Source organism: Microchirus variegatus, assembly GCF_963457635.1.
Source record: "Microchirus variegatus genome assembly, chromosome: 10".
In the NCBI taxonomy this organism is placed as follows: domain Eukaryota; kingdom Metazoa; phylum Chordata; class Actinopteri; order Pleuronectiformes; family Soleidae; genus Microchirus; species Microchirus variegatus.
The window spans coordinates 16,786,085-16,801,425 of record NC_139811.1 but is presented as its reverse complement, the minus strand read 5'-3'; the positions used below and the strand labels follow the sequence as shown (position 1 = coordinate 16,801,425).

The 15,341-nt window shown below is 43.4% G+C and overlaps 1 protein-coding gene across 1 annotated transcript in view; it reads left to right on the top strand.

Moving 5' to 3' along the window:
• Window positions 1-15,341, top strand: part of LOC310933518 (BAR/IMD domain-containing adapter protein 2-like) — a gene marked incomplete at both ends in the record, with an annotated part of 55,609 nt that overhangs the window by 7,858 nt on the left and 32,410 nt on the right. Inside the window, 2 exons of the mRNA XM_083897027.1 lie at window positions 7,840-7,915; window positions 11,236-11,322. Coding sequence (XP_083753153.1) covers window positions 7,840-7,915; window positions 11,236-11,322 — 163 coding nt within the window. The remainder of the gene's footprint in view (window positions 1-7,839; window positions 7,916-11,235; window positions 11,323-15,341) is intronic.

Genomic DNA, 15,341 nt, shown 5'->3' with positions numbered 1-15,341 from the left:
TGATGGCAGGGAGAGGAATTGTTAGGACATGGAAGCAATTTGTGATGAGCTGTGACCAGCCTTGGTACCAAAGTGACTCACTGGGGAGAAGAGCCTAGGCCAACAGAAATAAACAGCTGTTAAGAAAATAATCACATGTTCTCCACAGACTGCAACACTACCACTTTTGTATAATGGTTACAACATATACAATTCCTTTACTCTCCGTCTTGCTTTATCCTTGCGTGTGTCCTCTTCTGTTACACCGTCTGTCCTCATGTCCTCCTTCACAACATGCATGGGACCTTCTCTGTGATCTTTTCCTCCTGCCAGGCAGCTCCATCTTCAACATCCTTTGTTCAATATAATCACTGTCCCTCCCGTGCATGTGACCAAACCTTCTCAACCTTACTTCTTTTACTTTATTTCCACACTGTTCAACCCGAGCTGTCCCTCAAATACTGTTTAAAGCTCACATAGAGTGGTCCTGTTGCACATATATGTTAGTTATGGAGGTCTACTTGCATACATTAACTTGTTTTTATGGTCAAAAACCTCCTAGTTGCTGTAAACGAGCCGATAGAAATCTGTCTTTTCTGACGCTGTGCTCAGCCGCGATATTTCAGACATAAATCTCACCCCCAGAAGACGGAGTGTGTTGTGATTGGCCAGCCAGTGTAGAGCCTTCCCAACTGTCTTGTGATTGGCCAGTACCTGGAAGTGACATAATCAGCACACCCGCTCTCAGAAGCGCAGCTCCCCCCTCTAGAACGGTGGATGCACTGCTACTCATTATCAAAACATTGTTTTAAAGGTGACATAGAGTGGTCCTGTTGCACATAAATGTCAGTTATGGAGGTCTACTTACATATATTAACTTGTTTTTATGGTCAAAAACCTCCTAGTTGCTATAAACGAGCTGATAGAAATCCTCTTTTCTGCCGCTGTTTTTCTGCTGCGAGATTTCAGAGTGAACTTTCACCCCCAGAATACAGAGTCTTGTGATTGGCCAGTACTATCCAGCACATCCGTTCTCATAAGCGCAGCGCCCCCCTCTGGAACGGTGGATGCACTGCTACTCATTATCAAAACATTGTTTTAACAATGTTTAAAAATAGCTTCTTCACGACTCCCCGCCGCAGTCCCTTTCATGACTTTGACCCGGAGTCTGACCCAGAGTCAGAAGACACTGTCGCTCGTAAAACACCTCCACAACGGACGTTATTCTTCTTCTGCGGTTCAATGTACGCAACCGGATGTGCCCGGACTAGTGCCCGGAGCAGGAGGATCTGCTGTTCAGGAGAACTGTTGTTTACGTAACCGGACCAGGTTTTTTCAGAGATCTCGCTGAGCCCGAGATTACAATAAAACACAGCGTTCTCAGCAGTAGCTGAACTGTTTGTTTCGAAACTTCAGGGCTTCGTAAACAAGGTAATGACGCAAACTAAAAAACAGCATTAATTGGAACTTCCGGTCTAGGTCCGCTTTACGTTCAGATGCTGTTGCACTGCTTGTTCAAATGTAGCTATAATGTTTGGAAATAAATTATATTTTTAGTTGTTCCACAGCATATAGATCAATGTATTTTTTTATATGCAATATTATACGATAGACGAAGATTTATTCATTACATTACATTACAGGATTACACTATTTCAACAAATGTCTCTTCCACAAATACTACTGCTGTTGTTAATTTAAACGAAATTGCATAATAGTAGCAGCATTGCACAATTGCCAGTTTACACAGCGGCACAGTAAATAGTTTGTCGTAAAAAGGTCTCGCCCGTCTCCCAGCTCATGGAGCGATGTCACAAACACACATGCGCATGGTGCTTCTTATTAAGAAAGAAAGAAAGAAAGAAAGGGCTAACTATAATAGGTTGTCATTAGGTCTGTCCGCACATTATCCACTTTCTTTACATTCCTCTCTGATTACATTACTTGGCTCGGCTGCCTCTGCCGCTTGTCACTGCATGACAAGTCCTCGCAGTCCGTACTCAAAAATATAGAAGTTGGTGGCTTCAGGACTCCTGATCTTGAGCATTTTTTAGGCCTGCATCTTGGTTGCTATGTAGAATTGGGAAGTCTAGAGAAATGAGCAAGACGGAGAGGAGCAGATGATGGCATCCTGGCTTCTGATTGCTCGTGATTCCCCCTGGCTCTAATCAGCTGGTGTTTCTTTGAAATTACCCCCTTTTGCATGTCATTACTGTGTCTGCGTGTGCGTAGGATTACGTGTGTGACAGAAGTGACGAGAACGAGCAGAGACGGGACGAGTGTTTCATAGTTTGAATGGACGACTTATTTCATTTACTCCTGACCTTGTTTCCAACAAGACAATGAGAGAAATTCAGTTAGAGAGAAATCCTCGTAACATTTCCCTTTTTATCTGCTGCCTTTTGTGCGCGTGCTCCCGACTTCTTCTTCGTGTTCTTCTGTGTCACTACCTCACAGCACAATTGGGTGTCAGACAGATTTGATTAATTTTCCAGGAGACATTTTCCCGTCCACCTTTTAATTGTCTACTTTAATTCATACCCCACGTGCTCATAATGAATTAATTCAGTTGCTGTGTCATGCGCAGCGTGTCCATGTCGCCAAAGGAGAAGATTACTTTAGCAGCTGTGACATGTTTTTCATTTTATTATTCCTGTGATTGAAAGGTGATACAGAGGGTTTTTTTTTTTTCTGAATGAGAAGGGATTTCAAGGCTTTACCTCCTAATTATTGAAATATATTGCATCTGCACTTTTCTTTTTAATATCTCTCTCGCTCATGCTCTCTCTCTCTACATGTCACAACTTCAAATGCCTCGTGGCACCATTTCCCAATTAGCTACCACAATTAGGATACTAATGTAGTACAAGAGAATTGGGATGACACATTTAGCAGCAATGGAAAAAGCACTTCGCTGGTTTCCCCTTAGCTGCATGACATTTAAAATGCAAAAAAGTCTGAGACGTGCTGTAATTAATGCCTCGTTTGTTTGCTTCGACTAGTTGCTGATTATGGAATTATTCGTCTTAAGTCGGTCCATGATTTCTGTGTTTGTGTGTTCAGCATCAGTTGTGTGTCAGCTTCCATTGACCTCCTCAGTGGGAGAATGTGCTGTAATGATGCAGCACTGGGCTTTGCCTTGTTATGTAATCCTCCTACCGCTCTTTATTAGACGACTTGTATTAATGCGTGTGCACGCGTGAGCGCAACCTCGCATACAGGAGGAATACGAGCGTGTTGGTGACGCACTCATTTATGTGACCACATCATCTTCCACGAGATGCACTTTCGCATCAGTAAGCTGGTAAAGCGAGGTCCTCGGGGGACGTGTTAGTCTTTTTATCTTCCCAGAGGCAGCAGAGAGTGGGGATACCTTGTTGTGAGCGCGAAGACGGGACTCTCCTCCAATTATTCTCCCATCCTATTAGACTAACGGAGCCAGATGGTAAATAAAGGCACATAGTTGTTGCCGTCAAATTAGTTCACACTGCTCAGCCGGCTACTGGTTTGTGGTAGTTTTGGAAGAGAGTTTAAGTAACACAAAATGCTGACCAGATGCCCTCTGTGAAAAACAAAAAAAATCAGTGGTGTGTTTGTCTTATCTTGGATATTATGTTAATGTTTTATTTTTTAGAATTTTGTCTTACCGATTGGAACAAGTGTTGTGTGCTTTCGCAATAAGTTTCTCGCCATTATTCCTGAGAGCTGCTGAGCCGTTGCACAGTGAAGTGGCTGTGATTACATTTTGCTTGGGGACTAGACCCAGTTCACAGAGGAGTGGGAACTTAATAGGGAGGACGGTGACCTCTAATTTAAACCAACTAATGCCCAGGGGAAACCAAGTAACACCTGACCTGTGTTTTTGCTTACCGTTGTTTCTGTGTTCCATTTTCTCAATGACTAAGGCAATGTTTAAACCTCTTGTATACAATTTGCTGAGGTTGGCAATATGCCTCCAAACCGCAGTAAATCAACAACATAATAGAAACTATGGCTCCTTCTACCTCCTCAAAGACCTGGAGCTTTTCCAGTTATCTTTATATTGTTCTAAAATCAAGCAAGCAGTGAAATTGTTATTATTTTTTTATTCTATTTACATCATATTTATACATCGTCAGACAGGCAACCATTCTATTTACATTTTGACAAAATGGTTAATCACAAAAATAATAGATTAAATTGCAATTAAAGTAATTGTTTTGTTACGAGGAACAATACCCATTTGTGTCCACCGGCATCTTTTTCCTGTTGTAATTCAGGATAATTTGCAACTGAGAGTTTTATAATTGTGTCCCTATTTTTGTATTCCAATTATTTTTTTGTTTGTTTCTGTACTCGCTTCAGATGCAAGTGCAGGTATGGATGGTGTGTGGCGTAGTAAAATAGTTACTGCCGGTAATGAAAGTATCTGTGATTTGTTTTCTGACTCACTGCTATTCCTATTGGGGGGTGTGTATGTTGTGCTGCACTCAAACCACTTGAACTGCGATTCCTGACGGAATACACACCACATCAAGTGCACACACCCACATGCGCAGTCGTATGATAATATTGGCCCTCATTAAAACAAAAAGAACCACACACATGTACGCACACACACAAAACAAAAGACGGACAGTAAAGATGAAAGCGAAAGGAAAGATGCCGAGGTCTGACCGACGGTATGATGAGAAATATGGTTTTCAGGAATGGCTGGGGTTGTTTCAGGTTGACACCGGTGGCACCTCCTCACTGCATCATTGTGCCTCAGTGTGGTTTCAGGCTGGAAGTAGATTATTAAGTGTTCTCCTGCAGTATTGATGGCTTGTGTGGGGACTGCTGCTGCAGCAGTGTTGTGTGTTGTCTCTGTCCCCTGGCTGTTCCTGACTGAGCTGACTGGGGAGCGGCTAATTGGAGGAAGCCCTGAAGGAGCACAGGAGGAGGATAGAGACAAGAGGTAGACGAGCAGCAGAGGATACGATGGTGGTGGAAGGTGTCGGCCATCTCTTCATTTTTAAACTGACTCTGGTCTGCAGTGTAGTAAGCTACTGTATATCTGCTTTCACAATGAACTTGAGCTCACTCATTTATGTTCTAATGAAGTGCTGTTTACGCAGACTATTTATCATAATTACTGTTTTTGTACAATACCAAGGTACAGTATGTTAAGGTTTCATAAACATAGGGTTATATAATGACATTGCTTGTGCCACAGTTTTGCCTACACATGCACATTCACGCATCTGCTGTGAATATAATACTTTTTACATCACACCCATTCACACTTAAGTGTTCAGTGTCTTGCCCAAGGCTCACAGATAACAGGAACCAGGGATCAAACCACCACCCAGTATAGAAAACAAATGGTACATGCACCACCGGTGGCACGCGATGTTCCTCTCGCGGTACTTGGATGAATAGCAAAAGTACTTGCTATATACTGGGACAAGTGAGCAGAGTGAAGTGGAATATGAACTCTAGTGTCACCTAATATCGCCCTCCTATTCACTCTGTGAATAAATGTGAAGCAAATGATCTTAATGGGAATTTATGCCACATTTTGTCCGCCCATTTATGCCACTGTATTTTGATGTCTGGAATTGTAGTACTTCAAGAGCTCAATATTTTTTCTCAAGTGATACTCGGTATAAAAGTTTAAGAACCACTGGTATAACACCTATGTAGTTTCAAGTATACAGTACTGTGTAAAGGTCTCAAGGCACCACCAGATTTGTTGTTTTTATGTCAGGACTATGGATTGAATGATGTGGCTGGAAATTGGTCTTGCATATTTGCGAACTGCTAATGAGTTTAATTCATACAACATGTGTATGTAATGCTCAACCATGTCTTGAATAAACCTGGAGCAGATATTTTATTCGACATAAATAGTAGGACAAATGCAGTGCGAGGGTCATGCTTTTGTTCAAATATAAGGTCACTAGCCTGGCTATGCAGAGTTTTCTAGGGGTGATGGGTATCTGGCAGTGGCGATGACTCTAAAGGCGGATTTCCACTGGACACGTTACAGCCACGAGGTTCTACTTCGACCTCTGCCCAGCAGCAATCCCCACCGGCCGCGTTGTCACGCGATAATCTCGAACGGACGCAAGTTCGCAAGATCCCGCGATAGACTGTGTGTATAAAGGAAACGACAACAACACAGCTTCTTTTCATTCTCCGACGTGGAAGAACTGTTGATCTGGTGTCATAAATGATTTAATGTTTCTCCACTTCAACAATTAGTCTGTCGTTGTACATTATGACTCTCCGAGACGTTCTGATTAATTGACTGTTGACCTGGTAGCACCGGTCACAACGTAATGTTGATGTGAAGTTGTGACGGGCTATATGACCTGCGTATTGTGTTTTATTTTGAAAGGGGGCGGAAGTGTTTTACTTTGAGTCTGTGTCGGACTTCCTGTCTGGTGCGATCTGCTCTGTTGAAATTTACGCGTTTCAGCAGCGGCAACGGCAAAAATAGAACTGCTACCTATCAAGAACGATTTGGCGCGGCGAGCCGCTTCTGGGACGCTGCTGAGACGTTCCGCAAGCGCGTCTAGTGGAAATGCTCTTATTGATTAGAGTGGAAGCTATTTGCAAAGCGTCCAGTGGAAATCTGGGGAAAGACGGCAAGGGAAGCTCAGCTTCCTCTAAAATGTCGTCAAATACGTACTGTGTTGGATTTACATTTCAGTATTAAATGGCACTAGAGCACAGTTAGAACGTGTCATTAGTTTGTTCAGAATTCGTTTGGTATTCCTTTAGCAGCCTCTGCATTAAAACCAATTGAGCTCGACAGTGATCGGACAAATCTGGCAAAAAACGTCAGTTCCTGGGAGGCTGGGCTTCCACGCGAGTGGACGGGAGGGTGGGCAGGTGCGGACGCTGGGCTTCTGCGAGATGATTGGAGGAGCTGTCTGAAAGGCAGAACCAGTTTTCCATTGACAGTGTTGCTGAAACATGCACAACAGCAGAGCCTTTTCTTCTGTGTGGATTTTACAATAGCTGGTCATATTTTAAACATACAAATAAAAACGGTATTATAGCATTTCAGCATTTACATAATTATCGCGTTTCCTTGTTCTTTTTGTTTGTTTGCAGAATGTATGTACTGTATAAATAACTGGGCTTGAAGTGAGCTTCCCCTGTTTCAAACACCAGCGACCACCACTGCCATCTATTCATGTCGTCTAATGACTTTTTCCCAGGGAAGCTCCTGCTGCTGTACAATTTACACGGCTCCTCTCATTAGCAGCCATGGCGACCCTTCGTGTCCATCATCATATCACTAATGCCCTAATCAAGCAGTTAATGTAGTACTATTTAATGACATGGTACTGTATTGATTATTTGAAGCATTATTGAAGCAGAACTATTATTGGCAGCATGATTTTACCTTGCTTTTAAAATCCCAATATCATATTCTCACCCCTGTATTAGTCGATGCGCTGTATTACCACATTCCTACCAATACACAGGCCTAGGAACTATAGGCATCCCTGTCACGACACTTTTCACCATCACTTTGTTTGGAGCCTGCTAGATCATAATCCACCACCATACTGCCCCCTCCCACCTGAACTATTCTCACTATCAGAGGGCAGGATGTGGGTGTATAAAGCCCTTTTCTGTCCTATATTAACATTCAAGAAGAGCACTGAGTGTGCCCAAAGATTTTGTCGATGGCTGTTTGCGTGAGACATATTTCATGCAGCTGAGGGGAGGTTTGTGTATGTCAGACAGATGGACAGAAAAGCAGGAACTGTAACAGGATGACAGGATTAATAAAGCAGGGTGCAAGTATATTCTCTTTGCCCTTGACCACACTACGTTGATAAGCGAAACCTTCACCTCCCATCTATCTCTTTTTTTTTTTAGACCATCATGGAGCAGTTCAACCCCTGCTTACGGAACTTTGTTGCCATGGGGAAGAACTATGAGAAAGCCCTCGCCAGTAAGTATTTTTTTCTCATTTATTTTCTCTGCATTTTGCTGCAGGTTCAGGCACACGGCCAAAGCAGCACTTTCCCTGTTTATTATTCTTTCTCTCTTTCTTCCTGTACGTATCTGTCTCCCTATATGTCCTTTTGTTTTACTAAAGAGAAGGACGATTTTTATCCTCCTGCCAAGCGAGCACGTCTCTATCACGTGGTCTCATGACATGGCTTCAACAGGATTGGTATTCAGGGAAACACAAAATGCCACTAAAAAGCCAGATTTGCTCGAGGTCTAAAAAGGCTTTGATTTGCAGGGGATGAGGAAGAGGCACATCCACCCACATGGTGCAATCACTGAAATTACTTAACACCGAAATTGACAAATGGGCTTCATTGGTAGGCTTTCTAGATCTGAAAATGTGATTTATTTATTTTTGTTTACGACACGGCAGTTAGTTGCTAAATCTCACAGCACCGGGTAAGTGTAAAAGCAACAGATGCAATACAACTGAATGAGTCCAACTGCCTGACAAACACAGTCTGGAGCTTATTGTGCAATCCTTATGACAGCATGAAGAGGATGAGACAGGTACAGGGTGGCAGAGTAGAATGGTTCTTCCTCCCCTTCTGCTCCTCCCCAACTGGTCGCCTGTCTGACTTGCAATCAGAGATGTGATAATCCCGTCTGTCTGTTGCTGTGAGCCCCTCGCCCCACATGTCATTTGTTAAAGTTAAGTATCCTTATAGATCCAGCTTATAAACTAAGCCACCCTTCAATTTTGAATACACACACCCACCCTTCAAAAGCAGCAGCAGCAAGTAGGAACTGCCAGTTACTGTACTTGGAGAGCTCTTTGAAATTGTGCTGCAGCTCCCACTCACACAAAAAACACATGTATGCACTCTCACTGTACAGTCTCTCTCTCTCACACACACACACACGTGCACGCATACTCACTCACTCACAGTTTACCACATCAAGCGAGGCAGGAGGTCTGTTTGGCATAATGGGGAGAAATCAGCTGTGATGCTCTGGGGGGCTCGGCTCTCAGTTCTCAGGTGTTCCCCAGCAAGAGCGGAAGGAACACGCCGCATCCTCCTGCCGTCGACTCCGCTGTAATTGGGATTAGCATTAGCATATGTCCCTCAGTCTCGACGCAGAGCTGTGCGCCTTCCAGCCTGGGAGACTTCCTCTATCGCAGGGCTACATCTGTTTGCTTGAATTAGCTTGCCCCTGCCAGGCTATTGTTGTAACTGTGTTTCTCACCTGGCAGCTGTCTGCAGGCACAGGGCCCCCATCTGTCACCTGGACTGCTGTTGAATTCACCTCCAAAATGCAACAACCATTATTCACCGGGGAGATGGACTGATTGGCAGTCTGTGTGGCAGTAGGGCAGAGACCACTGGAAACGGACTCTGTCCTGTTTGACCTTTGCTGGCTTGTGCCGGCCTGCAGTGGAAATAATGGGGGCAGAGGTTGGTTATTGATCTGTGTAGTCAGGAACACTCGTGGTCTTTCAAGTCGGCAACGGAGAATAAGAGATATTGGTGCTGATTAGATTACATTTACAGCCGAAGCATTGTGTGATGTTTGTGCGTGTCGTGCACGTGACGCCTTGTTTTAGGGATTCCTTACTAAATCGGTTAATCAGTGAACAGATTAGTTTGAGCAGTCAGGAAACACAATACGGGTCACGCGGCTGGTGTAGTGGTTAGCACTCGTGCCTTTCCAGCAAGTAGACTTGGGTTAGTGACCCAGTTGGAACAAGGGCCTTTCTGCATGGAGTTTGCATGTTCTCCCACAATACATGCAGATTTGGGGATTAGGCAAATTGACCATAGAGTGTAAAGCCCAATTTATACTCCTGCGTAAAGTGCGCTATGTCTGTTATAGAGAGCCCTCTACGTAGCCGGAGAGAGACTGCATGAAATATTTTTTAAGTGTCCGGCACTCCATCAAGGGCTGTGATCGTTCCTCAGCCAGTCTCTGGGCGGCATCAACGGGCATGCAGTGGGTGTCCTGATGATTAATATGAGGTAGCACATGGCGTAGAAGTTCATCAAATTTGCCAGCCGACATTCGGACCTGAAGTGGGTTTCTTCGTCCATGTCCCTCATCGGTCCAATAAGACTGTTAAATTCGCCTTCCATCAGCCTCGGTACATTTAGTGGACGTACATACTACCTCTGGACACGTCTCCTCAGTCCTTTTTTGTATCAAAAGTTGCAGTCTTTCTCCCTCGGACGCCATTGTTCACTTTAGCCAGAAACACGGCAACCTTTGCGTAGTGACCCCTACAGATCAGGCGGGAAATTGCAGTGCGTATCCGGCGCCACGTTTAGAACTATGAGGGCTCAAGGGGTCTCCGTGGTTACGCAGTTGGATAATGTGTTACACAGTTGTAGAAGTATAATGTGGCCTTAACAGTGAATGGTTGTTTGTCTCTATGTGGCCCTGTGACGGACTGGCGACCTGTCCAGGGTGTACTCCGCCTTTTCACCTTTCGTCAGCTGGGATTGGCCAGATTGGCAGCCTGTGACCCTCATGTGGAGGATAAAGCGGTGGAAGGCGAGTGAGTGATGAGTGAGCGAGGAAACGCGATACATTTATGGGCCGTTACAGTTGTGGTATTGATAAAGACTCCTTGCGGCTCAGAATGCTGGCACGTAAAAAGTGACATGAATAAGATCAACATCTTTCACAATGAGCGCATCAGGAAAACGTGATGGATCTTCCGACCAGATAAGATCTCAAATTTAGAGCAATACATGAAGACTAAAAGCTAAAATATGGTGTTGGAGAGAAGACCAAATATATACCAAAGATTGCTCTAAGATGGAGGCCACCTGGAAAATGTAAGCAATCTCACCCGTGAGACTGTATTTAAACCAAGTATCTCGCTGGCTGCAGCTTTAATTAAAAAACTCTAAATGGGAAACTTAATACCTTGGGGTTAAATTAAAATAAACCAACGTCCTCTTTCCAGTTGGATGATAACCAGTAAACAACAACACACAAAAAAAATAGCTTTTAGTCGTCGTTCACCCAGCAAGCACAGATAATCTGTCTGGAAATAATTTCCTCCTTGCAATCAAGCATGCAGAGCGCCAACAATGAGATGATGTTGAGTAATTAGGAGGAATCATCAGTGGTGATGGCAAGAAGCTGTGATTCACTGCATGGAATACGTTTGAGGAGAAGACGGAAGAAAAGAGTGGTTTCCTTTTTTTTTTTTTTTACATCACTGGCCAAAAACATGTCCGCTCAGTTAACACAAACCTTATTTGTCAGTTAAATGCGCTGTTTTTGTAACATTTACCTTCTCTTTCCTTGTAGGTGTGACATTTGCTGCCAAAGGCTACTTTGATGCTCTGGTCAGAATGGGTGAACTGGCCAGTGAAAGTCAAGGATCCAAAGATTTGGGTAAGTGACTGATGTATACATGATGACCCCCCCCCCCCCCCCCCCTTTTTCTCGTGGTGGCGGCCATGGTCACGCATACCTTCAGAAACTCCGAAAGTGCTTTATACACTTTCATACACATATTCATATTGAATCCACTTTCTGTGTAAAAAAACATGTAGCTGTTGAACTCAAACGCCACTCAAAAAGAGCGTGTGGGTTGGCACAGGAGGCGTTTTTTAATGAGAATGTTTTTTTTTTTGTTTTTTTTTAACTGAATCATTTCAGTCCTGAAGCAGTTTGTTGTTATATTCTTCTCTGAAAGAAATAACTTTTTTTTTCTCCTTTTTTGGACCTCATTTTGTCAGAGAAATGTCATCAGAGAAAGAAACTAGGTAACAATGATGAGACGGATGGAGCTCTGACAGCACAGTGAAGTGGGAGCCGTACATCATTTATTTACGGCAGTATAGAAAAAAAAAAAGCTTTTCCATGCAACTGGTAGGAGTTTGGTGTGTATGCAGTGTCGTATGATTTTGTGTGGAAAATTGTATCAGTGCAGCAGATGTGAGACGTGCGCATGTCGCGTAAATTAGGTGTGTCTGCTCGTATTTGCATCGTCTGTCTCCAAATATAAAGGTCAATTGGAGAAACGGCACCTTGTCCTCTCATAGTGAGTTGTTTCCTAGGTGATCGGAGCCCGTGAGTGCATCTGTATTTGCTGTCACCAGCCCATGGGAAATCAGCTCTTGTTTGAAGAGATTTCCTTCTGTTTTTTTGTGATTGTGCTTTCGACGGCTTGATCTGTGTCGAAAGTAGCTGTTGATTTGACAGGGACTTCGCTGTGTTGGAGCTGAAAAAGCCTGGGTTTCCATCAGGGAGGGACATGAAAGTTGTTCTCAGGATATTTTATTCAGTAAGCAATCCCCCCCGCTCTCAGTTTCCATCTCGCAAACTCCGTCAGGTTTTCTATTGATTTCAAAGTTGAACCGAGCCTCACTTACAGTCGCAAAACCAACACAGACGTTCCTCACCTGAACTTGTCATTAACGAAAGTGAAGAAATGTACGTGATCTAATCTGTGTATCAACGCACTCACCTCTTTGTTGCGCAGAGAGAACAGAAAACTGATTATATGTTCATAAATGCAGCCTGGAGGAAGTTCTGCAAGGCGCTGGATATTTGAAATGACTCATTCTCTCAGTCAAACAACTAATCTTGTCTGTCAGTAGCGCCGTCTCCTTTTGTTTGTGTTCATCAAGCGACAGCGAAGACTGAATCGATTTGTGCTGCTGTTCTCAAAAAGGGAAAAAGAAATACAGGCTTAAGGGAAGGTATTGTTCACTGGACAGTTTACCAACTCCTGACCACCCAATGCTCGCCTGTATACCACTCAAGTTCCCAGGGGAAGGGTTGGTCTGGCTTTATTTTCCAGCCATGTGGAGGTTTTTGTACTATTTGGCCACACCCTGAGGTCGATGCCAGTGCCTTGACCTTCTTTCTGATTATGTGTCGGGGTGAGCTCAGAACTTCCTGTTTGACAGAAATATAAATATCCTCACATCGGGGGGGGGGAAACAGTGTCCTGGAGGTCAGCCAAACAAACCACAGCCTGCATTTTGTTTGACAACAGATATCATCCTGATATATTGGTTTGTTTCCCTCCTAAACATTTCAAACCTTTTTAAAGTGTATAAATACTGTAATTTGTCTCGGTTGTGTGTGTTTATGGATACTTTTGGCACTTTTCCACTACCCAGTTCCAGCACGGCTCGATTCGGTTGCTTTTCCATTAGCGCTAGTACCTGGTACTTTCTTTTAGCACCTCCTCTGAAGAGGTTCCAAGCGAGTTGAGCCGATACTAAACGTGATGTCGACAGACTGGTGACCACAGATTGGCAGAGTCAAGATCGCGACGTCCGACACAGGAATCAAACCGAACGATCCCAAGCTGTAGATCAGTTAAAAAGATTTAAAGGTCCCACATTAAGCAAAATCAACTCTTTAATAATTTTAATACTTACATTTGAGCTCCGCTTTGTCTGTAAAACATGTGAGAGTGCTGGCGAGGACAACGGCAACGGCAGTCCTACACAAACTTCCAGCCTCAGAGGATTTATCTGTCCAGTGGATACATGTTATATATGATGGCAATGTGCTGCTAGAGCTTGCAAATGATCACTTTTCCAAATGCTAACTGCTGTTAGCTCCCAGTAGCCTCTGTGGACACCGGGGAACTAGGTTAATTTGAAGAAATCGGATATAATATGGGACCATTAAAAATTCTGAAGACCTGAGTTAACTCAATGGTTGCTGGCCATTTTCAGCACAAAACTGCCAAGCGTTATACAGCAATTTGACTGGTTATTCAAGACCCACAAAACACTGTGTTATATGACTGTAAAGACTGAAACTACCAAAAGAAAGACTCTTCCTTCATCAGACGTCACTGGCAGTGAAAGGTTGTGTTTGAATGGACGTCTGTAGATATCATTGGCAGCCAATGAGTTAATCTCCAACATATAGCAAGGAAATTCCTCCATATTTCATTCCAGTGACTGTGTCAGACGGATGTCACTAGTTTGTGTGTGTGTCGGGTATAAAGCTACGTCACTGCAGTTTCGTGCAGCCTTGCTATGATGACTCCGCCCACGTCGAGTAGGTACTATGAAGTAATGCAGAACGAACCAAACCGTGTAGAATGCCGTGCCGTGCCGTGCCAGTACTATATAGTGGAAAAACGTCTTTTATGGATGGCATTTCCACTGAGGTGACACTGAGGCTCACATTATGAATGTGCATGCATGAGTTTGAGCTCTAATTGCCTGTTAATACACACACACACATGCATGCAACATTAATTAAATCACTTGTGGAAAAAAAACACTGTCTGTTGCTGACTGCATAATCAGCACATCAACCAAAATGCTGGCTCCTTTTAGAACGCAGTGTTTTCCTACAGGAATCCTCCCTAGTTTGTGTGCATACTATATACTGTATGCATGGAGGTTTGTGTGCGTTTTCTGTGCATAAATCTTCTTTCAGTGTTGTGTTTACACAGGGTGAGGGCTCTTTTAATCCACTTGTGTGTATCTCTGCCTAAAGAGACAGAGCCCCCCTCCCCCTCTCTCTCTCTCTCTCTCTCCAGCCCCACTACTCCCACACACTGCCTCCCACATATCCTCCTCTGGTTGGGCTAATCATCGCCTGTCACTTTGCCACCCACTCACAAATGCATACACATGCATGCACTCCAACACACGCGCACACTCACACACCTGCTCTCCTCCCCCCTGTTTCTGCCATCCTCCTCTTCTTTTTTTTTTTTTTATTCCTCTTCAAGTAGAAGGAGTTGAGCACTTATTATTACCTCAGTGACATTTATGGCTTTCCAAAACCTTCGAGGGAAATACGGGGAAACCCAGGGTTTATAGGTTTAGAGACACTTCTGACAGTCCCACCCAACAAGCTCTACTCCATTGGGATTGTTATTTACTTCTAATGTCAACAGCCGAAGAAGCAATTCATACGTTTTTATCTCCTCCTTAGATGTTTTTCCATCATCCTTTTAGAGCTTTTTCATCTTTGCTGTAACTGACATAAGCTGGAGGCCATTTTTTTTCACATTATGAAAACCTTTGATTGGCTCAAACGAGTGTGTGATTGGCATCATATAAAATTAATGTATGTAAAATGCACTCTGTGCATGTGTCAGATGGGTCCCTGTGCAAGATGCTTAACCCCAAGTTGCTTCTGGAGGCTGTGGCGACAGCTTGTGAATGGGTATGAGATACATATATATATATATATATATGAATTAGGGCTGTAACTAACTGCTATTTTGATGGTCGACTAGCCATCGATTATTGTAATGATTTGTGGACTAATCGGATAATAAATCACACAATTACTCAATGGCTCTCTTTAGCTACCAGCTTTTCAATTTACCTTGAGGTTGTTATGTGATAACTAACAATAAATATTCTAGAATATTACCACAAAAGTTATATAAAAATGCTTAAATCAAATTGAAAAATCTG